Source organism: Rattus norvegicus, chromosome 20 (genome assembly GCF_036323735.1).
Source record: "Rattus norvegicus strain BN/NHsdMcwi chromosome 20, GRCr8, whole genome shotgun sequence".
Lineage (NCBI taxonomy): Eukaryota > Metazoa > Chordata > Mammalia > Rodentia > Muridae > Rattus > Rattus norvegicus.
Genome location: NC_086038.1, coordinates 25,374,949 through 25,398,185, shown reverse-complemented (window position 1 = coordinate 25,398,185; position 23,237 = coordinate 25,374,949). Strand labels below are relative to the sequence as shown.

General features: G+C 37.4%; 1 protein-coding gene across 12 annotated transcripts in view; it reads left to right on the top strand.

Moving 5' to 3' along the window:
* Positions 1–23,237, top strand: part of Herc4 (HECT and RLD domain containing E3 ubiquitin protein ligase 4) — a 74,439-nt gene that overhangs the window by 5,258 nt on the left and 45,944 nt on the right. For 10 of the 12 annotated variants that reach the window (XR_005497262.2, XM_063279171.1, XM_006256135.5 and 7 more), the window contains 4 exons: positions 15,472–15,631; positions 19,691–19,767; positions 21,175–21,396; positions 22,687–22,778. Coding sequence is in view for 11 of the 12 variants with exons in the window: in XM_063279171.1 (XP_063135241.1) it covers positions 15,472–15,631; positions 19,691–19,767; positions 21,175–21,396; positions 22,687–22,778 (551 nt within the window). In the remaining variant the exon portion in view is untranslated. Of the gene's footprint in view, positions 1–1,543; positions 1,677–15,471; positions 15,632–19,690; positions 19,768–21,174; positions 21,397–22,686; positions 22,779–23,237 lie in introns of those variants that run through there. The other 2 variants (XM_006256136.5, XM_039098758.2) reach the window with 2 other exon arrangements.

Here is a 23,237-nt window from a genome sequence, read left to right as displayed (position 1 = left end):
AAATACTTTTTAGAACTAGTTTCTCCATTTAATTCATAGCTTACAAATACATTCAATGCCTTATATCCATTTAAATGACTTGTTTTATCTGCATACTTCTAGGTTTACTTAGGACAGTTTAAAAGTAGTTTATTAAAAGTATGTTTTTGGGTGCTGGAGAGATGGCTCAGTGGTTGAGAGCATTGGCTACTCTTCCAGAGGTCCTGAGTTCAAATCTCAGCAACTACATGGTGGCTCACAACCATCTGTAATGAGATCTGATGCCATCTTCTGGTGTGTCTGAAGACAGCGACAGTGTACTTATATATAATAAATAAATAAATCTTAAAAAAAAATAAAATGAAAGTATGTTTTACCTAACAGGTTTATTTACTCACTATATCTAGTTACAACTTGTTGACATGTCTTTACGTTTCATGGTAGAAGCAATACTAAGCTACTTTATGATTGTAAATAATGTTATAATTTTGTGTATATTTGTTATAATTTTGTGTATATTTTTGTTATAAAGAATGTGTTTTGGTAACTTTCTGTGGTTTTCCAAGTTTTTCAAATGGAGTATCTCATTTGATGCTCACAACACTGCCTGCTGTTAGTCGTTCTGGTGAAAGCATTTTGGTCATAGCAGTAGCTACTTGCTTCCATTTCTTGATTCCTCACTGTCTGACATATTCTTTCTGCTCATAAAAACATAAATCTAGGGGTTGGGGATTTAGCTCAGTGGTAGAGCGCTTGCCTAGGAAGCGCAAGGCCCTGGGTTCGGTCCCCAGCTCCGAAAAAAAAAAAAAACAAAAAAAACCATAAATCTATAAATGAAATGTCCTTTTTAAAAGATCCTGCCTCAGCCACCTGAGTCGCCTGGGCTCCAGGCTCGCAGGACTTCTTTCTTTTTTTTTTTTTTTAAGATTTATTCATTTATTATATATAAGTACACTGTAGCTGTCTTCAGACACACCAGAAGAGGGCATCGGATCTCTCTTTACAGATGGTTGTGAGCTACCATGTGGTTGCTGGGAATTGAACTCATGACCTCTGGAAGAGCAGTCAGGTGCTTTTTTTTTGGTTCTTTTTTTCCGGAGCTGGGGATCGAACCCAGGGCCTTGCGCTTCCTAGGCAAGCGCTCTACCACTGAGCTAAATCCCCAACCCAGTCGGGTGCTCTTAACCACTGAGCCATCTCTCCAGCCCATGAAACATCCTTTTATATACAATTGGATTTTTAAAAAATAGTGTAGGAAATAAGAAATATGGTAAATTATTGGCAGAATAGAAATACCAAATTATCCCACATTTTTCTTATTTTTACCAAAACATACAAGATTGAAGCTCACTGGGTTAGTTTTCATACCTTTTAAGGAAGAGAAAGATATAGGTTATGCAAAGACTCGGAAAAGAGTTACATAGGTCAGGATGTCAGGTGTGGCTTTGAGCACTACTTTGAGAATGGTCAGTGCCCAGGAAAACAGCTTCAGGTATAGGGGAAGTCATAATGCAAACAGATGCTACTGTTAGAGAGATGTATAATAATACTTTACTTTGTGTAGGACCCCACATCTGAGGAATCTCAAGAGCATTACACAATAATTCATGGTTCCTTTCAAAATGCTTGTGACACAAATTGCAAGAATTATCCTCATCTTAGGGGATAAGTTTTCGGAGAAATGGCAGCACAAGTTGGTAAGTAACTTGTCAAACAGCAGGCGGCTGGTGAATTGAATCAAAGCTTAAGCCTACCAGTCTCCTCCTTTATTCACTAAATTGTGCTTACACTTAGCGTTATTTACAGTAATATCTTCTGTGTGAGGCAGGTCAAATACTAATGCAGATTGTTTCTTTGCCATTCTACTAGATGGCCTGTTGAAATAAATCAGTATTTTACCAAGATGATTGCATTATGCCACTTTGTGGTAGGGGTAATATTTTTATTTTTTGTTATGCTGTAAATCAAACCTACGGCCTCATGCATGCTAAGCAAGCACTCTGACACTCAACTACACCCAACCCCAAGAATATTTAGACAAACAAAGCTTCGTATTTCTGTTTTGTACTATCATATATTCTTTTATTGACTTGACTACTGTGCTGATCTATCAGAAGTTTGTGGTGATTGTAATGCAGGGTCGATTTGGTATTACAACTTAGGTCAGTTATGTAAAACTGTCTGTCTCTGGGATGCATTGACTCATGCCTTATTAAACACCCCCCCCCACACACACACACAGAAGCAGCTGTAGTTGGCTTCTAGCAGGATTGTCTTTGTGTTTCCTATATATTAGTATGTTTACATGTTCTAGTTTTTGAGATGAGGTCTCACTATGAACCTCTGGCTTGCCTCCAGTTTAATAGAGATCTGCATGCTTCTGCCTTCTGAGTGCTGGGATTAAAGAAAGTACACCACCATACCTGTTCTTTTTTAGAGACTTTTTAAGGATTTCTTAGGGTTCCATTCTCTGTATTCTCTATTTATGTAGCATGATTCTCATAAACTCTGTATTAAAGTTTTTTTTTTTTAAAGATTTATTTATTTATTTATTATAAGTACACTGTAGCTGTCTTCAGATAAACCAGAAGAGGGCATCGGATCTCTTTACAGATGGTTGTGAGCCACCATGTGGTTGCTGGGAATTGAACTCAGGACCTCTGGAAGAGCAGTCGGGTGCTCTTAACTGCTGAGCCATCTCTCCAGCCCTGTGTTAAAGTTTTTAAGAAATAAAAGTGATATCTATTTTTCTCACTATAAAGTATATTATTGAATGTTGGGGTATTTTTAAAACTGATACAGACATTGTGACAGCAAACATGATTTGGGTGAGGTCATCATGTAAGATATTGATCTGTGAATGGAGCTGTATAGCAAGCTTCTGTTCTGTCCTTTCTGTTTCTCTGGACTCATACTTTATCAGTAGAAAGCAAGGCAATAATACACACAAGAAAGACAGTGCTGTGTAGACAGTATATAAACATAGCAAAAAATTGCTAGACATGGTGGTGCTTACTTGTAATTTCAGTACTGGGAGGTTTACAGCAGAAGGATCAAGAATTATATAGAGATACATTCTCACCAACAAATTCTAGCTATAAAAGGGGAATTTCCTAACTATTAGTACTGCTAAAATTTTATTTATCTGGACTTACTTTCCTCTTTTATTGTCTAGCTTGGTACAGTTTTATTTTTTATTCTTAAGACTCTTTAATAATATATTTTCTACATACTATTTAAAACTAATACTTCTTTTTTATTGTCATTTGAAGTGCTAGACATAGAATCCAGGCTCTAACATATATTAGACTAATATATACATACTAATATATAATATTAGTATACAGTACTCTTCCACTGCCTTATACCCCAGGTTCTCTATTCTTTATTAATATATAGGTTTAGATTGATTTGTTCCGTTTTTATACAATTCCGACATACAGTTCTAGTTGTTTTGTATTTTTTTTTTCTGGTTAAAAAGTAGTATACATTCTTGGCAGAAAAATTGGCAAGTCTAAGAAGGCAAAAATCAAGTGTAATGATGTCTTCAAAAGTATTCTCCTTAGCATCCTTTTTTATGTTTCTGACTACAAATTGGGAATGTGTTTTTCTCAGCCTGTTTTCAGTGATAGTTCAATAATTATTCTCCATATTAAAAATTGAGGGGTTAGAGTGATAGCCCACCCTGTAACTTCCCCTGGCTGCTCTTCCAGAGGACCAAGGTTTGGTTTTTACCACTTGCATGGATGCTCACAACCATCTGTAACTCCAGTGCCCTAGGTGAATTGGACACCCTCTTCTGGCCTCCTGTGGTATGCATGTCATACCCAGACATACATGTAGACAAACAATTCATACATTTAAACAATAAAATATTCAAAAATGTTAAACTGTTAACAAGTGATAATTTAATATCTAAGATTTTTAAAACTTTAGTTTCATCTCTCTCCTTTTCTACATCTGTCATGAGTGTACATATCAGTTTAGTCCTTGTTTACATCTTTCTTTAGAAAAATCAAGCATCTTTAATTTTAGCATATCTACAATAAACAGCTAACTTTTATTTTTTAAATGTTACACATGGTTGTAGATTATTTTACAAGTGCACATGCTCACAAGAATTTTGTTTGTAGATGAAATTTCCAAATACATTTATCTGACAAGCTTGAGTACAGTATAATGAACATCTTTTGAAAGTCTAGTAAGGAAAAGAAAACAAGACACAAATCATAGGAGTGCACATAAATGTGCAGCAGTGTCGTTTACAGATGAGTGATTGCATGGAATAGTTGTGCATGGTAGCTCCTACCTGTAATTCCCAGACTCAGGAGAGCTGTGAGTCCAGTCTGATCTAGTTTGGGAATAGTTAAGGATAGTGAAGGAACTTTCTAAAATAATGTGGCTTACAGGTGAGTGTCGCAGAGGTAGCACTTGAGTGGGAAAGATGTCCAAGTGCTCTTAAAGGAGAGAGTGGAAGGTACTTTAGAGGCAAAGTAGTTCAAATGACTATAGGCAAGTGTCTTACCTAGGGTTTCTGTTGCTGTGAGGAGACACCGTGACCACAGCAGCTCTTATAAAGGACATGTAATTGGGGCTGGCTTACAGTTTCAGAGGTTCAGTCCAGTATCATCATGGTGAGGAGCATGGCAACATCTAGGCTGACATGGAGTTGGAGAAAGAGCTCAGAGTTCTACATCTTGATCCACAGGCAGCAGAAGAAAATATGAGCCACAATGATGCAGCTTGAGCATGAGGCCTCAAAGCCCGCCCCACAGTGACACACTCCAACAAAGAGGTGGCACCTACTCCATAAGGTCACACCTCCTAATAGTGCCACTTCCTATGGGCCCAGGGAGACCATTTTCTTTCAAACAACCACAAGTTTAATGCCTTCTAGGGAATGGAAATCTCTTTAACTGGAATGTTTGAGAGTAGGGAACATTAAAATTATACACAATCATTTATATACAATCATTCATCTGTTCATATATGATGTTCACTATATTGTACTCAGAAGCTTGTCAGTGAACTATCATTTACAAACATTCCCAGAAGCATAGGCACTTGTAAAATGAATTAAAACTGTGTTTATAACAGGTTGAACTTTTAATTTGGCAAATAGGCACTAATAAGTTTTTTTAATTTTAATCTGTTTATTTCATGTATATAAGTACACTCTCGCTGTCTTCAAACACACCAGAAGAGGGCATCTGATCCCATTACAGATGGTTGTGAACCACCTTATGATCGTTGGGAATTGAATTCAGGACCTCTGGAATAGCAGTCCGTGTGCTCTTAACCACTGAGCCATCTCTCCAAACTGCCATTAATAGTTGTTAATGGTAATCACTAGTTTTATAAAGGAAGAATTAAAGGAGAATTTGTAAGGTGATTAGTTTAACTGTGGTAATAGTTTTGTTTTTTTTTGTTTTTTTGTTTTTTTTTTTTTTTGGTTCTTTTTTTCGGAGCTGGGGACCGAACCCAGGGCCTTGCGCTTCCTAGGCAAGCGCTCTACCACTGAGCTAAATCCCCAACCCCGGTAGTAGTTCTTTAAAACATGGAAGGAGATTGGCAGCCCAAAGATGGGCAGACTTTGTTAACTTACTAGATATGAATTGTCTCAGTCAGAGAGCCAGCCATGACCAGGTGGAGTCACTGATTGGGAGTGGGGATGTGACGTGATTTGGACCGTTAACTATTTGAATAGAGAAGATCCTGGTGATGTAAATTTTATTGTGAATGTGAGAGCAGTATTCAGTGGGTACTAAGGAATCAAGAAAGGAGAAACTCAGAACTAAATTCATAAAAGTGTTGATTTCCAGTTTTGCTTTTCCTTAGGTGTATTAATTAGGTAGTCTAAATTTTTCCATTGTTTCAATGTATCAAGTAATTAATAACAAAGCTATTATTTGTGGTTAGGATTCAGTCTTTTGGAAACTTAAATTTAAAGTAATTTGTAAATTTTAAAGTATCATAAATGACTGCTTTATCTGTTTTCTATTTTATTCTTTTTGTTTATTTTGAGATACTTATGGCTACCCTCCAGCCTCGGTTTATCAAATTCTGAGATTATAGGTTTGACCGACACCCTTAGTTTTATTTGTGTTTTCAAAGTTGAATTTTTATAAAGTGATAAAATAAAAATCTGTTCGTCGGGTACCATTTGGTAGCTTGATCACTTGAATTTTGTAGTAGGCTTCTTTGCTTACTGCTTACAAACACAACCCTATCAGTTTCTGTGTTTGATTTGATGCTTCTTTCCAAGTTCCTCGTACTTGAAATAACCATGATTATAAGCTGTATTATATAGTGAGCGTTCCTTTGATGTTCACTGTTCTGTGACATGAACAAGGGAGGTGAAGGAGCTAGAGTTAGACAAAGAGGTTCTTAGGAGCAGAGGCAGGAGCATCTGAAAGCAGTTGGAGTAAAGTTTGCCTGCTTTTCTTACTAACCTGTAGAAATTTGTGATTTTATTTCTTTTTAATATTGTCATGCAAGCCAGGCAGTGGTGGTGCACACCTTTAATCCCATCACTCAAGAGGCAGAGGCAGGCAAATCTCTTGAGTTTGAGGCCATCCCGGTTTACAGAGTGAATTTCAGGACAGCCAGAGCTACACAGAGAAGCCCCACCTCAAACAAACTGTCAAATTGAGTGCAAAGCTCAGATTGCTGCCCCAAATTGATCCAGTGTATTTACATTATTTTCTGATTCAAGTATTTGCTGTTTATTTCATAATTTACCAACAGTCATGAACCTTGTGAAACTATAATTATCTTTTTTTTTTTTCTTTTTTTTTTGGAGCTGGGGACCGAACCCAGGGCCTTGCGCTTGCTAGGCAAGCGCTCTACCACTGAGCTAAATCCCCAACCCCTATAATTATCTTTTTAATAGTTTATTTTATTTTAAATTACATGTATGTGTCTTTGTGTAGAAAAGCAGTATGTAATAGGAGTGTTGTCAGATGCTTCCGGAGCTGGAGTTATAAGTGGCTGTGAGCCACCTGGTGTAGCTTCTGTGACTCAAACTCTGGAAGAGCAGTACATGCTCTTAACCAACAAGCTACTTCTTCAGCACAACCTGCATGTCTCTTTTGAAGAATAGTTATGTGAAAAGCTAGTTGGCTGTCTCTATATGAACACATGCTTACACATATACTCAGGAGATTAGTTGAGTAAGTCTTCAAATAGAAATAGGAAGGAAAGCATTTAGAAGTTGATATGGGAGGTGTAAGGAGAGGAGGAAAAAAATGGGAAACTTAAAAAAAAGGTGGGGAGGGAACTTAATGAACTATTATTTTAAAAATACAATGCTGATATTCAGAACTAGTATAGTAACTACCATTATGTATCATGCACTGTTGAATCCTTCCTGTATTACCCCAAACTCTAAAGAGCATCCTTCACCCCATTTTTGTTGTTGTATGAGACTGACTCTTGCTGTCTGGCCCAGGCTGTCCTTGATCTAGCTAACCAGTGATGGGATCACAGGTTTGCACCACTGTGTTGAGCCTTGTTTTTATGGGTGAGGAAAATAAGATGAGGTGGTACTTGAAAGATGGCTTGGGTTAAAACATTTGCTGTTCTTCCAAAGGACATCTTCAGAACTACCTGTAACTCCAGCTCATAGGAGTTTCAGTGTCCCCTTCAGGTACCCGTACACATGTGGCATATTCATTCATTGTCTGTCTGTCTTTCCCCCAGCTTCTCATAATTAACACAGTGAAAATAAGTTCAATGACAGAAGAAAACACACCCTTTATAATACCAATAAAAAAAGAGTAATAGCTCAGGGTCACTGTAAAAATGTGTAAGACCTAGATGAAGAATTGAAAGCACTGTGCTTTTTATCTGAAAAGTTCAGTTTCTGGGATACTACCTCCCAATAGTTAGATTGGTATTACAACAGCATTTTATGGAGGTTAGAAATAGCTTTAGTGTTTCTTTTGGAAACTGACAAAATTGTAATTTATCCAACCACCGTAATGTTGTGCTATATAGTTGAGGACTGGGATGGAAGACATCCATTTGTATTGACTTATAGATGTATTGAAACATACACTAACAGTAGTTACTGTAGGTGCAGAGGTGGGAGGAAAACACGTAGGCTGATGAAGGATGTGAATGACAGGCTTCACTTTGTATGTCTTTGAAAATAGTTTTAAAAGGTAGGAATTTAAGAACTTAGATGTAGGGGTTGGGGATTTAGCTCAGTGGTAGAGCACTTGCCTAGCAAGTGCAAGGCCCTGGGTTCGGTCCCCGGGCTCGGTCCCCAGCTCTTAAAAGAAAGAAAAAGGGGAAAAAAACCAAAAAACTTAGATGTAGTCCTGGTCTGTTGGTTATAGGTCTGTTGTCTTGTACATTGCTTATCCTCTGTGTGTCTTAGTGTTCTGTTCCATTAGGATAATCATGGTAAGTTCTTGCAGATTGGGGGTTTAGTACCTGGCATCTGGTAAGTGAGTATTCAGTGGGTATCTGCTTTTTAAATAAAGAGCTACTAATGCTGCAGTTGGAGGGCACATAGCTAGTCTGCCTAATACCAACCTAGGGTATTAGGTTGTTTTCACATTTGCCTGATAGCTGTTACATGTCCTTGTTAGAGACTCATTCACATATTTGCTTCCAGATAGCCAGTGCCTATTTATTATAGCTGAAGTTTAGGTATGTATTCAACAAACCATTGTTGTTATGTCTTCGCTACACTAAGTACAAAAATACTTCTTCAAAGACCTTTTTATAACTTTTATTCAAGAATTGTGCTAAAATATTAAAAAACCAAAAACCTGTGATGCTGTTTTGGAACAAGACAAAATGGATGGGATTCCTTCTCCTTCAGATTGTATAGGTGACTTGGGAGAGCTGTGATACTTCCTCTGGTAGGAAGCATGGAAATGTCAGAAGTTAAAGTTGCTTATTGGTTGTTTTGGTGGAGACGAGTGGAGAGATCAGTAGACAACCTGTAGGAGTTGGCTTTCTCTTCCCATTGTGTATGAGAATTCAGCAGACTTGGTGGTCAGCCCCTTTACCTAGAGGCATCTTGTAGGCCTAGCCATTGATTTTGCAAATGATTTAATGAGTAATTACAACATATAGTTGTGTCTTGATATTTTGGAAAATAGATATTCAAATTACTATTATTTATTTAGTTTTTTAAACATAGCTGAGCTGCAATGAAGAACTGACCTGTAAGAATTTAAAAAAAATTTTTTTTTTGATCATGCCTCTTGTTTCTGAATGTGTACTTATTTTCACACTGATCTGAATTTTTTTTTTCTTACTCAGTATAGAGGAGAAATTTACATGTTGAGTAAATTAAAGCTTTTAATTCTAGCACTCAGGGAGGCAGAAGCAGGAGAGTCTCTGGGTTTAGGACAGCTAGGGTTACAAAGAGAGAACCTGTCTCAAAACAAAACAGCAAGAAAGAAAATCAAGGTGTGTATGTGTGAAATTATCACATATGCTTGTGAGAACAGGAAAGGAGTGTTAGAAGTGAAAGTGATTGTGACTTGTTAGTCTTTTTCATCTTCTTGGAAACCACTCTCATCCCTCAATTATTAACCCCTTGACCTCACAGCTGAGTAGATTCACATCTGAGACTTGGAAACCACTCTCATCCCTCAATTATTAACCCCTTGACCTCACACCTGAGTAGATTCACATCTGAGACTCACCCTAGGCTGTTTCCTTGCTAAGGATTAGAGTTCACTTTGTTGCCAAAATTTGACATTTTACCCTGTTATTTTATTTCCTTTGCAGATGGCTGTGTGATCCTTAGCTCATTACTTTAAGTCTCAGGCCATTAGTTTCTTTGTGTCAGTACCTGAAAGTCTTGTCTTTTTAATTCTAGTAGAACATTTCTGTATTGTCCAAAAATTGTGACCATAGTTTTCTCTGATTCACTCTGTTCTATTAATTCCTGGTGAATGTTTCCAAAATGTATTTCATTTTGTCTTTTGAAACCCTAATTAAAATGAAATTTTTTAATCCCTCTTTAGTCATTCCTATAAAAATTTAAAGAAAAATATTTAAATTCTTAAGTATTTATAAATTATATTCCAAAAAAATTGTTAAAGCAATCTTTATATACATATGTGTACTTATATTATATATATATGTATATATAGTTTATTTGTGACAGGAGGATGTTGCGCAGCTCACATAGTGAGACTCTATCTCTAACAGTAACATCAACAAAAAAGTCAGAACTATTCACCAATTCCCAAAGTGGCTAATATCCTTATTTTTAAAAGTAGGAGTAAAAAACAATACTAGAATTTTGTGTTTTGTATATTTATAAAGTTCAGTTGTTTAATGAGGGAGGAAAGCACAGATAATAGTGCTGACAGTTTAGGTTGCAGTTCTTTTCTGTGTAAAAGTTTGGGCTCTTTGGCTGTGTTTTTAAGTAAAAATGGAATTCTACATGAGGGAGTGAAGGAGACAGGGTAGCGTATAACCCAGGCTGGAGAATGACCTTGAAAACTTGATTCTCTTGCCTCTGCCTTTCAAATTCTAGAGTCATAGCACCTAACATTAAAAATACAAGTATTTTGATCATATTCTTTTTTTTTTTTTAAGATTTATTTATTATATGTAAGTCCACTGTAACTATCTTCAGACACACCAGAAGAGGGCATCAGATCTCATTACAGATGGTTGTGAGCCACCATGTGGTTGCTGGGAATTGAACTCAGGACCTCTGGAAGAGCAGTCAGTGCTCCTAACCGCTGAGCCATCTCTCTAGCCCCTTGATCATATTCTTTACCCTCCCTCAGAGCCCCCACTTTGCCACCCAACTTTATGTTGAACAGCCCTACCTCCCATCAAACAAACAGAAGAACTAATAAGGTAACATGGATGCAAAAAAACCCATTAAGTCAGTTTTGTGTTGTCAAACTGCTCCTGGCCATGGGGCCTGCTCTGGAACCCTCCATTTGAGAAAATGGGTTTTCCCTTTCACAGAAGATAGCTTCTTGGATAGGGGTGAACTTTTTATCCAGTTCTCTTTTTCTGTGCTGGGATTTTGTCTGGTTTGAGTCTGTGTAATTCTTGTGAGTTCTGTCACAGTATTGAGGCCATCAGTCCTATTGTGTCTGGAAGACTATTTTCTTGGAGAGTCACTCACCAAGTCTGGCTCTTAATATCTATCTGCCTCTTCTGCATGGATTCCTGAGCCTTGAGGGAGGACGGCTTTGATAATGACATGATGTTTAGGGCTGACTGCTCCAGAGTCTCACTCTGCCCATTGTCCAGTTGTGAGTCTTTCTTAATTACCAAGAAGCAGCTTCTCTGATGAGGGTTGAGTGATGTTCTTCACTATGGATATAGCAATATGTTATTAAGAGTTGTCTTATTGCTGTGTTCCTTTAGCAGAATAATAGCAGTAGGTTTTCTTCTAAAGCCCATGACTATCTCTGGTTGTTGGCCACTTTTTAGCGATGTCATTATGGGCGTTGTCTCATGGAGTGCCTTAACTGCAGTTGGAAAATGCTTGGTCACTCCTACAATTTGTGTGCCACTATTGTGCCAACTTATCCTGCAGGCTAGTCATTGTTGTGGGTTGCGGTTTTTAGCTGGGGGACACTGCTTACTTTTGAACTTCAGTAGTATGCAGACTACATCTTCTAAGTTGAAATCCTATTTGATGTAGGTAACCTGCTGGATATCACAGCTTAACAAAAGAACATGTGGGTCTCTGTTTTCTCTTCAATGTAATTGAAAGCTGCCTGCACCTCTGCCACAGCCCAGCAATCACAGGAACATAGCATACCTTATCCCTAGCTCTGGAAAAGATCAGAACAGCAAGTGCAGTTCCCACAAGTTGTTACCTATAGCTTGCTCCATTAGAAAATTGAGAAATTATATGTTTAACACTCCTGAGTTGAGGACTATCTTATTTGTTGTTATTTGGTTGGTTGGTTGATTTTTGAGACCTGGTGTTCCGATAACATTGGCTACCCTCAAACTCTCCTTTATCCTTTCAAGTAGTCAGCATTTGCCACCACTTCAGCTCTGTTTTTTTCTTTCTTGATAAAGGAGTTTATATTATAGCTCATGGTATCTGGAATTCATGAATCTCTTGTAGAAGACTCTGCTGTGCCCCTGTGCTCAGTTTCTGATATGTTACTTTTGTTGTCTTAAGATTTATAATTAGTTTCTCTTTTATTCTCTTCTTTGACCTCTTAGTTGTTCAGGAGTGTATTGGTCTAAACGCACACCCACTCTCCCTCCCAGGCAGATTCTCCCTGTGTAACCCTGACTGGCCTAAGACATGTTATGTAGACTAGGCTAGCCTGGAACTCAGAGATCTGTCTACTTCTGTTTTCCTGAGTGCGAGGATTAAAACCAATCACTACATCTGTTGTATTTGTCTATTTATCAAGAGTGTCTCCTGTTAATGATTTTTTGTTTCATGCTGTTTGTGGACAAAAATAACACTTTGGTAAGATTTTTTTTCTTGTTGAATTTTTAAAGCCTTATTTTGTGACTTAACCAAAGAGTGTTCTATGTGCATTAAATAATAGGACTATTTAGTCTAAACTACAGTTCCATCCAGTCACTCATGTTTCCTTTTGAGTTTTCTGTCTGACTGACTGATGAAGTCCCTCACTGCTGTTGGAGTATCTTTTCTCATGTATGACTCTTACATGCCTAGGGCTTTATATTCAGGTGGTCTGGTGCTAGGTGAATGTCATGCGGCAGTTGATCCTTATCATTAGACAACGACAATTTAGTCTTGTAACAGGTTTTGATTCGAAGTTTGTTTTTTTTAATCTAATGTAAGTATAACCACAGGTGCTCATTTTATTAGTTTACTGGCTGTCTCTGACAGTCTTTGACTTATCTATACCTCCAGCACAGTAGATAAAATTTGTGTTACGGCTTAGTTCATGCAGAAGAAAGTTTTATTTATTTTGAAGTTTAGTTTGAATTTGCCTTTTTTTCTTGAAGTTGAGCATCTTTGATATAATTAAAGGCTAATGGTTTTTCTGAGTGAAATTCTTATCTTTACCCCAGTTTTGATATGAATTTCTGATCTTTTCCCTAGGAATTGCCCTTTAAGAATTGAAATGGGCTTGGTGGTGTCCACAGTACTCAGAATGTTGTGAGTTCAAGGTCAGCCTAAGCTCTATAGTGAGACTGCCTTATTCATGAATGAATAAATAAATTAATTAGGAAGGTTATTTCTTTTTCTGAGGTGGGAATAACATTTTTCCCATCAATCTTTTCACTTCGACTTATCTTTGTTTTGTTCTAGTAATCTGAATTTTCTTGATGGATACACGGATCTTCTTTTTCTTTCCTGAGCTTATGACTTGAGTAGTATCACTGTCTTCCAGAATTGTTTCTAATGTGTTTGGAAACCTAAATAAACAGCTCGTGTTCACATGGCTATCTTTTTCATATCTTTATTTTAGCCTTTAATAACAATCCTTATTTCCTCACATTTCATTTTTGTATTTTCAGCAGTTGGAGCACAAAAATGTAAATTTTAATATTAACGTGTGATATTTTATAATACACTTTAGAATTTGATGCCTTTGATTTCATAGCTATTCAGATCCAATTTAAGAGCTCTTAAAACAGAAACGTCTATTCATTTTTGTGTTCTTTTTTCTTTTGCTATTTTCTTTGAGAATTTTTTTAGTGAGATAATTGACTTATTTGGAGAGCCTCTGTTATTGATAACAGGTTTTTTTTCCCTTGTAATTAAGATTGATAGGACTATTTGTGTAAACTAATGATTCTTAGTTTCCTTGATTTTAGAGAATGGCCAGGTTACATCTTGTTTTCTTGTGTGTGTGTGTGTGTGTGTGTGTGTGTGTGTGTGTGTATGTTTGTTGTGTTTCTGTAATGATTTAATTAAAACATAAACAACAAAGAGTGGGAAATTGGTGTAATAAACTTCAGCATACTGGGCCACCAGCTTGAAGAATTACCAACTTGCTGGACCTGGTTGTGCACACCTGTAATCCTAGCACTTGCTTGGGAGGAAGGCAGAGGAAGGAAGATTGCTGCAGGCTTAAGCTGGCCTGATCTACTTAGTAAGATCAGGTGTACATGTCTAAAAAATAGGTTATCAACTCAAGATACTGTAAGGTAAGTACTTAGTGTATCAGTAGAATTGTATACATTCCTGGCACTAGCCTCCCACTTTAAAAAAAAAAAAAAAAAAAAGCAAGCTCTTAATCCACATCTAATTTGAAATGCCTTACATGCAGGAGTGTCAGTTCCCATGATACAGTTAGTTTCATAATTAAATAGCACTATTTACCAAACTCTCTGCTTGATGGAATTTAAATTGCTTTTATCATGAGGCTTCTGGTATATTGCAGATAATAATTGTAGCATTCTTATTAATTAATCTTATAAAGTTAATTTTAAATGTCATGTTAAAAACTTTGTACTGGTAAAACACTAGCAAACATTGCATATATTTTTGTTTTTGTATGTGTGGGTGTTATCCTGAATGTTTATGTGTATGGTGTGCACTCAGGTGCCTTTGGAAGCCAGGCCAGGGCATCAGATTCCCTGGAATTGAGTTACAGGAGTTTGCAAGCCAATGTGTGCATGCTGGGAACTGAACTCAGGTCAGCTGTTAAGAATAGCAAGTGCTCTTAACCACTGAGCCATCTCTGCAGCCCCAACACTTTGTATCTTAAACTTTGTCACTGACTGTCTACTTTTGATTTAAAATGACTATATGAGGGGATTTATAACTGTTGGTGCTAAAATAGAAACCCATAAACTAAGACCCACCATTTATAATAGCCCTACTACATTTTACTTCTCTATTCAGAATATCCAACTGATTTTCTGCTTTAAAATTTGAGCCTGGAGTGATGGTGGTATATGCCTGTAATCTTAGCACTTGGGAGGCAGAGGTAGGAGCGTCCCAGGTGTAGACCACCCTGACCTGCAGTAGTAAGATTCTGCCTGGGGGCTGGGGATTTAGCTCAGTGGTAGAGCGCTTACCTAGGAAGCGCAAGGCCCTGGGTTCGGTCCCCAGCTCCGAAAAAAAGAACCAAAAAAAAAAAAAGATTCTGCCTCAAAAAAACTAACTAATCTGTTATTAAATTTCCAGTTCAGATTATTTCATTATGAGTACTACACTGTAGTGTCTGTGTGATTAAAAATTAGTTTGAATTATAATTATACTGCTGAAATTCCAATAGCCCAGTTTATTTTTAAGTGATTTCTTTTTCAATATTGGTTTTAAATAGAATATGGTCTTCTGAGATTATCTTGATAAGCCCTGGATTTCTCCAATATGTTCAGGTCATTTATTATATCTTATCATAATAATTATTATGAGAGTTTCATAATGAGAATTATATATGGAACATATTTGTTAATTTTTTTCATAACAACTGGTTGTATTTTATGTTTTAGCATCTCCTTATTTTTTGATAAAAAATGAGAACTGAATATATTTTAATCCTCATTTCAACTCAAAACTTGAATGTAATGTTTCTTTTCCTGACTTTTGTTCTGTAGAGCAGGTTGTTGCCCTGGATGCCCAAAATATCGTAGCTGTTTCATGTGGAGAAGCTCATACATTAGCACTTAATGACAAGGGCCAGGTGTATGCTTGGGGTCTCGACTCTGATGGACAGCTTGGCCTGCAAGGATCAGAGGAATGTATCAGAGTACCCAGGTAACAAAGGTGACCACAAAGAGGTCTTTAATCTTTTTTAATAAATCTGTTTATCTAAATAAGTTTGTTTACTGGGAGCATGTATTTTTGCCTAATCACTTCTCCCCTTTGGATCTTTGAAGAAGTTACCGAGTTGGTTCTTGTTAGTGATTTGGGTTGAAGTGTGTGGTTGGCTAAGTATCAGTATCTACTCCATAATGGATAGGATTTCTATTCGTAAAGAAAAGCAGGAATTGTTTTCTTCTAGAGTAGGGTAGATTGATTTCAGCTGCTGGTTCTACTTTGTCAAATGTCCCAGCTATTGAAGTATTTATTAAATACTGGTTGGTTGATGGGCATAGTGGCACGTGCCTTAACCTCTGCACTCAGGAGGCAGAGGCAGATAGATGACTCTGTCAGTTCGAGGCCAGCCTGGTTTACATAGTAAGCTCCGGGACAGCCAGAACTATGTAGAAAGACCCAATCTCAGAAAAACAAATACCTATTAGTTGTGTGTTTCTCTGACTTTTTTTTTTCTCAAAAGGCTTTATTGGTTTTGTTTTATTAATTAAATGCAGAAGTCATTAAAGTGCAAACCCTCAGTCCTGGGACTTCTGGTATGCACCACCATGCCCAGCTCTTGTTTTAGATCTTGGGAAACCAGTTAGCTTTTACCCACTGTACTGTTAACTTTGCTTCTGTTGTTTAAGATCTTATTTTGTTATGTGCGTGCTTTTTTTTTTTTTTTTAAAGATTTATTTGTTCATTTATTATATATAAGTACACTGTAGCTGTCTTCAGATACACCAGAAGAGGGCATCAGATCTCTTTACAGATGGTTGTGAGCCACCATGTGGTTGCTGGGAATTGAACTCATGACCTCTGGAAGAGCAGTCGGGTGCTCTTAACCGCTGAGCCATCTCTCCAGCCCAAAACACCATCCAACCGGCTTTTTTTTTTTTTTTTTTTTCCGGAGCTGGGGACCGAACCCAGGGCCTTGCGCTTGCTAGGCAAGCGCTCTACCACTGAGCTAAATCCCCAACCCCGCATGTGCGTGCTTTTTGCCTGCATGTATAAAAGTATACGTACCACAGGAGTGCCTGGAACCCAGAAAAGCCGAAGAGGGCATCAGATCCTATGGAACTAGTGCAGCTGCTCCCAACTCCTAATGCCGCGACCCTTGAATACAGTTCCTCATGCTGTGGTGACCCCACCCATAAAATTATTTTTCTGCTTTACTTCCTAACTGCGATTTTGCTACTGTTATGAATTGCAATGTAAATATCAGACGTGCAACCCTTGTGAAAGGGTCATTTGACCAGCTCCTAAGGGTTGAGAACCCCACAGGTTAAGAACCACTGAACTAGAGCAACAGATAGTTGTGAACTGACATGTGGGTGCTGGGAACCGAGTATGGGTCCTTCTTACAAGATCATTAAACATGGTAGTAAGTGCTGCAGTCCTGAACCATGTAGTTGGTCTGTGACTCCTTTATTAATCTGGTCAGGTGGATTGCCCATTTTTGTCTGTTGGAGAACTTTGTACATTAAAAAATTTTTTTCTATTTATTTCTACCGTGGTACTTATTTTTCTTTCCATTTATTAAAGTTGGGTGCTTTTTGTTTTTGCTTTACTTGATCTTTGAGTAAGAATGAGTGTTTGTAGAGCTTTTTTGTCTTATTTAATGTAGGTGCTAATTGCTGAAATCTCAGTACAGCTTGTGGTGTAGTCCATAGGCTTGTGCGTTGGGTCTTTATTTCCCCCCTTTTCAAGAAATCTTAAAATTTCTTCTTCTTTTTTTGATCTATTTGATGATTGTTTAAAATTAAGCTGTTTAATTTTGTGCAGTTAGTCTACTTGTTTCTTGTTACTGATTTCTAGTTTTATTGTACTGTGACTGAAAAAGATATTTTGTTTTTGAATTTTTATGGAGGGACTAGGGATAGAGCTCATTTGATAGACAGTCCTTGTTACCTAGCAACATGGCAAACCCAGATATGATGGCATGCTCTTATAATTCCAGCACCACGGTGGCGGCAGAAGTGCTAGAAGGTCATCCTCAGATTAATAACAAGTTTGTGGACAGCCCAAAATAATAAGTGAGACCATTATCAAACTAAGAGAGAAGGGAGGATGTGTTATTGAGAATTGTGGCCTACTAGGTGGTACAACCATACCCTGGGGAATATTTTACATGCCATTGTCTGTAGTTGTCTGCTAGGCCCATTTGGTCTAGGGTACCTTTTGACTTCTGGGGTTGTATTGAGTTTTTCTAGGATATCCTGTCAACTACACAAAGTGGGTCATCAAAGTCCTCTAATACTGTGTTGGAGTTGATCTCTCACTTAGGTGTAGAATATCTAGAGTACTTGTTTTGCATATTTTGATGCTCTAATAATTTAGAATTGTTTGCTTCACCTTGGATTTATATGTCCTTAGAGGTAGAGTGAATTTCTTAGAAGCAGTTTTTATGCTGGTTGAGGTGGTCCATGCCTTCAGTCCCAGCAGTGAGGAGGTTGAGGCAGAAGAATTGTCATTTAGGTGAGCTCGGGCTACAAAGTGGGGCTGTCTCCACAAACCAACGAGAAGTAGCTGCTGTATATGTTTGGATTTTGTAATTCACTCAGTTCTCTTCTTTTTTGTTTGTTTGAGAGGGGCTGTCCAAACTGAATTCAAAGATCCTTTGCTGAGATTAAAGGCCTGCTCAGTCTCTGAGTTTTAACTCGAGAACTTGGGGCGTTGTCATTTAAGGGGCTTGAGTTTACAGCATCTCACCGTGTAGCTCTGACTGGCTTCACACTCTGTAGACCTTGGAAAATGATGTATTCACTAAGTGATATTTGGCTATCACTGTGTTAGGCTTTGGGATTCCCATGGGCATAGGATATAAGATGTATTCTGTCTTCATTGTTTAGCATAGGAGACAGACATTATAGTAGAGATGACAGGAAAAAAATAGTCTTCTTTGAGAATATAGTATTTTGAAATGTTTTGGGTGAGCTTGTGCATTGAAGTTAATGGTGAAAAGATCAATGTGTGGTGTGGGTGGTACCCATAAGCAGGAACAGTTATTACCAACCTCAGCACACTTGAATACATCCGTGTGCATTTGTTTCTGGCTCTTTCGTACTTATTTGCTATAGTGTTCTGTTATACTGTCAAAAACTGAAGGTACATTAGAACCTGCTGATTTAAAGCAGCACAACTCTCAGGTTCTGTAGTTAAGAACATAGATCTAATAAATAAAAGTTTTTATACAGTGTGGAGTTAGAGTTAACTGTCCCTTTTTCTTGCCCACAATATGATCCACTGGACCAGTCTTTGGAAAATCATTGTTAACAAAACTCTGTTCAGAATTTGCTCCAGTCTTATAGTTGGCAAAGTCAGGTCAGATGGCAGTATCGGGAAAGTCAGATAAGAGAAATTCCTCTTACCTTTTTCTTGAGAACATTATTCAGAAAAGCAGAAGATTGAGCACATGAAGGGGAAGTATGTAAGATACTTGGGATGTAGCAGCCAGCCTGTCCCCTACTCCCAGTAATGCACTGTGGTTAGGAAAAACTATGAGTGTGAAGATAGGAATGTGAGCAAGCATTACTGATTATTGATTATCATAAATGGGAATGGACTAAATTTCCCTAGATGATTGAAACAGGAGTGCCACTGATGTGGGCATTAATTGAGAAGGGTAGGCGGGGGATAGGACCTAGAGTTCTGACTGAGATTAGGAGAACACCAGATTTAGAATAATTAGTGTTCCCAATAAACTGCCAGGTTTTACACTAAAAATTAAGAAAAATATTGGATAATAGAGAATGTTTGATAAAAGCATCCTGAGAGGTGTTTATCTATAAGCATGGCTTACCTTGCTTCTGTCTTTTTAGGTGTTTTCTCAGCACATCTTCTTATACTTATATTCTGATCACTGGTTTAACCTGATGTTTTGATAATTAGCCTTGGCTGAGAAAGATAACAGGCCTTGAAAAGTCAGTAGACAGCTGGCCAGTGAGTAACACATGAGTAGCACACAAGATACGCTTGTTGCACAGAGGGAATTGAGTCTGCTCTTTTCTTTTCTAGAAATATTAAAAGTCTTTCGGACATCCAGATAGTACAGGTTGCATGTGGTTACTATCATTCACTTGCACTTTCTAAAGGTAAGTACTCGGGCTTTTCTAATTAAAAATTATTGTTTGGTACTTTGAACAAAAAGGCCTCTGGATTTTCTTTTACAAGATTTGTCCTGATTTCATTTCCATGTATTTAAAATCAGCTATTAGTTTCTATACTTACAGAACTGCTGAAATATTTATTGATCTTATGGTGTCTGTAAATCAGTTTCAGGGTAATCTTTGGGTTTTTTGTTTTGTTTTGTTTTTGAGACAATTTGTCACTGCCCTGGAGCTCACCAAATGACTGCTGACTAGCCAGTAAGCCTGAGCCAGATCAGTGGCTCCTTCTCCCTGAATGCTAGAGATGGCATGAGCATGCTGCTACCCCTGCTCCACCCAGCCCTGTTCAACAAGTGCCTGTTGAACTTGTCTTCACTTTACCAGTTGAGCTGTTTCCTCAGCATAGAAGCTTGTTTTTGTTTTGTTTTGTTTTAAGATTGATTTATTTAAAAAAAAAGATTTATTTATTATATATAAGCACACTGTAGCTGTCTTCAGACACACCAGAAGAGGGCATCAGATCCTATACAGATGGTTGAGAGCCACTATGTGATTGCTGAGATTTGAACTCAGGACCTCTGGAATAGCAGTCAGTGCTCTTAACCACTGAGCCATCTCTCCAGCCCCAGAAGCTTACTTTTAAATGCGCACCATTTTGTAGCTTGAACTTTTTAATTTGCTAAATAGATTATTGCTAGTTGTTTTAATAAAAAATGCTGAAGTTGCTGGCAGATGAATTAGAACTAACAAGTAGTAGAGAAAATGATGAAAGGATCCAGGAAGGATGCTAAAAACAGATCTATTTACCAGAAAAAAAACCAACCTTAGTTCCATTTGGTGATGTCTGAGAAGGAATGACATCCCCGTGTATATGATTTCCGCTGATGAAGGGCAACACTGATGAGAGCCAGTGGGAACTGGAAGCAGGGTAGAAGCCATATTCAGTTTGAGCACTGTGAATTAGAAGTAGTTTTGGAACATCCATATGTAGATGTCAAATAAGCAGTGGGCAGTAAGGGATTTCTTAGTTTAGATTTGCACATGTTGATAATGGAAGCCTTGATACTTCTTAGGGAAAGGCTAGAGAATAAGAGTAAAAGATGAGGACTGTTAAAGAGAGTCCTTTGTTGTAGGGCATGAGGAAATGAGCGTATTCCTAGTTTATATAACTGGTTACTAGTATACTGCTGAAACTTACCAGTGTGCTGATAACATTTTTTCATATAAAGAAACAAACCTCTTCCTTCAATAAGTATATATTTTCATCTAATGAGAAAATGGCCCAAAGAAGTAGTTGATCTTCAAATAATACTCTGTGTGTGTGTGTGTGTGTGTGTGTGTGTGTGTGTGTGTGTGTGTGTGTAAGATAACTTTATGATTTTTGTCTTACAGCAAGTGAAGTTTTCTGTTGGGGACAGAATAAATATGGCCAGCTCGGTCTCGGCATTGAATGTCAAAAGCAAACCTCACCACAGCTGATTAAGTCTTTGCTTGGAATACCATTCATGCAAGTCGCAGCAGGAGGAGCCCATAGTTTTGTACTCACCCTTTCTGGAGCTATCTTTGGATGGGGACGTAACAAATTTGGTCAGCTAGGTCTTAATGATGAGAACGGTAGGTTCTCTTTAGAGTTAAGTGCATTTTTAAACGAGGATCTTCTGAGATAATGAGTGATTCTTAGAGCATTGGAGAAGTGTATACCCAAATCTTCCCAGGACTGATAGAAGTGGGGCTGAGGGTGTTAATTTAAAATTTTAATGTGGTTTGGGAGGATCATGGGAAGGCTGAAAATTAACATGTAATAAACATGTAATAAATTGGAAAGTTTGTTGAGGCCTGGAGATACAGCTCAGTGGAAAAGCTCATGCCTAGTATGCACAAGGCCCTGGGTTTTCCCTAGCACCTTTTCCCCATCAAAAAGAAGAAAAATATTCTTTAGAGCACTTGTATGCGATTTTATATATAGGTCCATGGGAGAGGCTTGCCTACCACAGAGGGGATCTGTGGGCTTAATCCACAGTACTGAAAGAGAAGAAAGGCTATGCTGCTTATGTCGCCATTACTGGATGTCATTAAGAGACAGTTTATAAATACTGATTTAAGTTGGTAACCAGTTTTGCTGCAGTATTGGCCACTACCTGGTAGAACATATGTGCAATAATGGCTTAGCCTGGTGTTGAAAAATTTTTAGTCTGGAAGAGTAGGATGACATATCCAGTTGATATTATTGTTTCAAGTTGGATTTATTTGATCTGGATTGTTCGATTATTTTTTGTTGAGCTTCTTTTTACTCTGATGGTTGTCTTAAATAAACATTTTAAATTAAAAAAAAAACCCAACTATTTGAAACAAGTTACAATCTTTTATCTGATACTTGATACCTGCCAGTTTTTTTGAATGCTAATATTTGGCATATAAGTCATAGTTTGTGAAGTTCAACATACTTGTAATGCCTGAGGTGGCCAAAGTGCATTTTTACCTAATAAAAACTGATAATGATAATAAGTAAATAATTCTCTCGTAGAATTAAATAGAGGCTTTTATTCTGCATAAATATGCTTATGTTACCTGTTAATTGTTTTGCTACAAAATGCAGAAAGTAGGACAGGCTGTTGAGTAGAATCTCTGAGCATGACCCTTACAGAATAAATAATTATACACATATCGAAAGTCTGATAATACTGAAACCCTGTATTGCTGAATCCTCTGTACATTGGCACTAGGGTAATTTAATGCTCATAAGGCCTAGAAACCCAAATTTATAGGCTTTTTTTCTTAGGAAGTCTTTGATTGATAATAAAAATTAGTATTACATCTACTGAGTTTGGAAATCTGTAAAGGAAACACATTTTAGAAGAATTTTAGTTTAAAAATATCATTAACATCTTTTATTGGAATTTTCAGATAGGTATGTTCCTAATTTACTAAAGTCACTAAGATCTCAGAAAATAGTTTATATTTGTTGCGGAGAAGATCATACTGCTGCATTAACCAAGGTATTGTATTTAAAAAACTTTTATTATTCGCAGTAATTTTTTCATAATTAGTGAATGCTTTTGTAATATTTCCATTAAACTTGAGCAATGTTTATGTTTCAGAAATAGTTTATATATTGAAAAAGGCCTAAATTATTTTTTAAAATAACTTGCCTTAATGTTCAATTTTGCTTAGAGTTATGAACTGCACATTTGATAAACTGTGACATTCAATTGCAGCAGTGTTTAAATGTAGTCCAGACTCACCTTAAACTGTAGACATTATCTCGTTTCTGTGCTTCAGGAGCGCTGGGGCTGCAGTCATTTAGTACCATTCTAGCACTTTTTGGAGGGGTGTTTGTCTGTGGTATTGATAATAGAAATTAAAACTCAGAATCTTGTGTATACTAGGTCACCTCTCTACCACTGGGCCACATCTCCAGCCCCTTCTTTATTTTTGCTCAGGCTGACCTCCGGTTT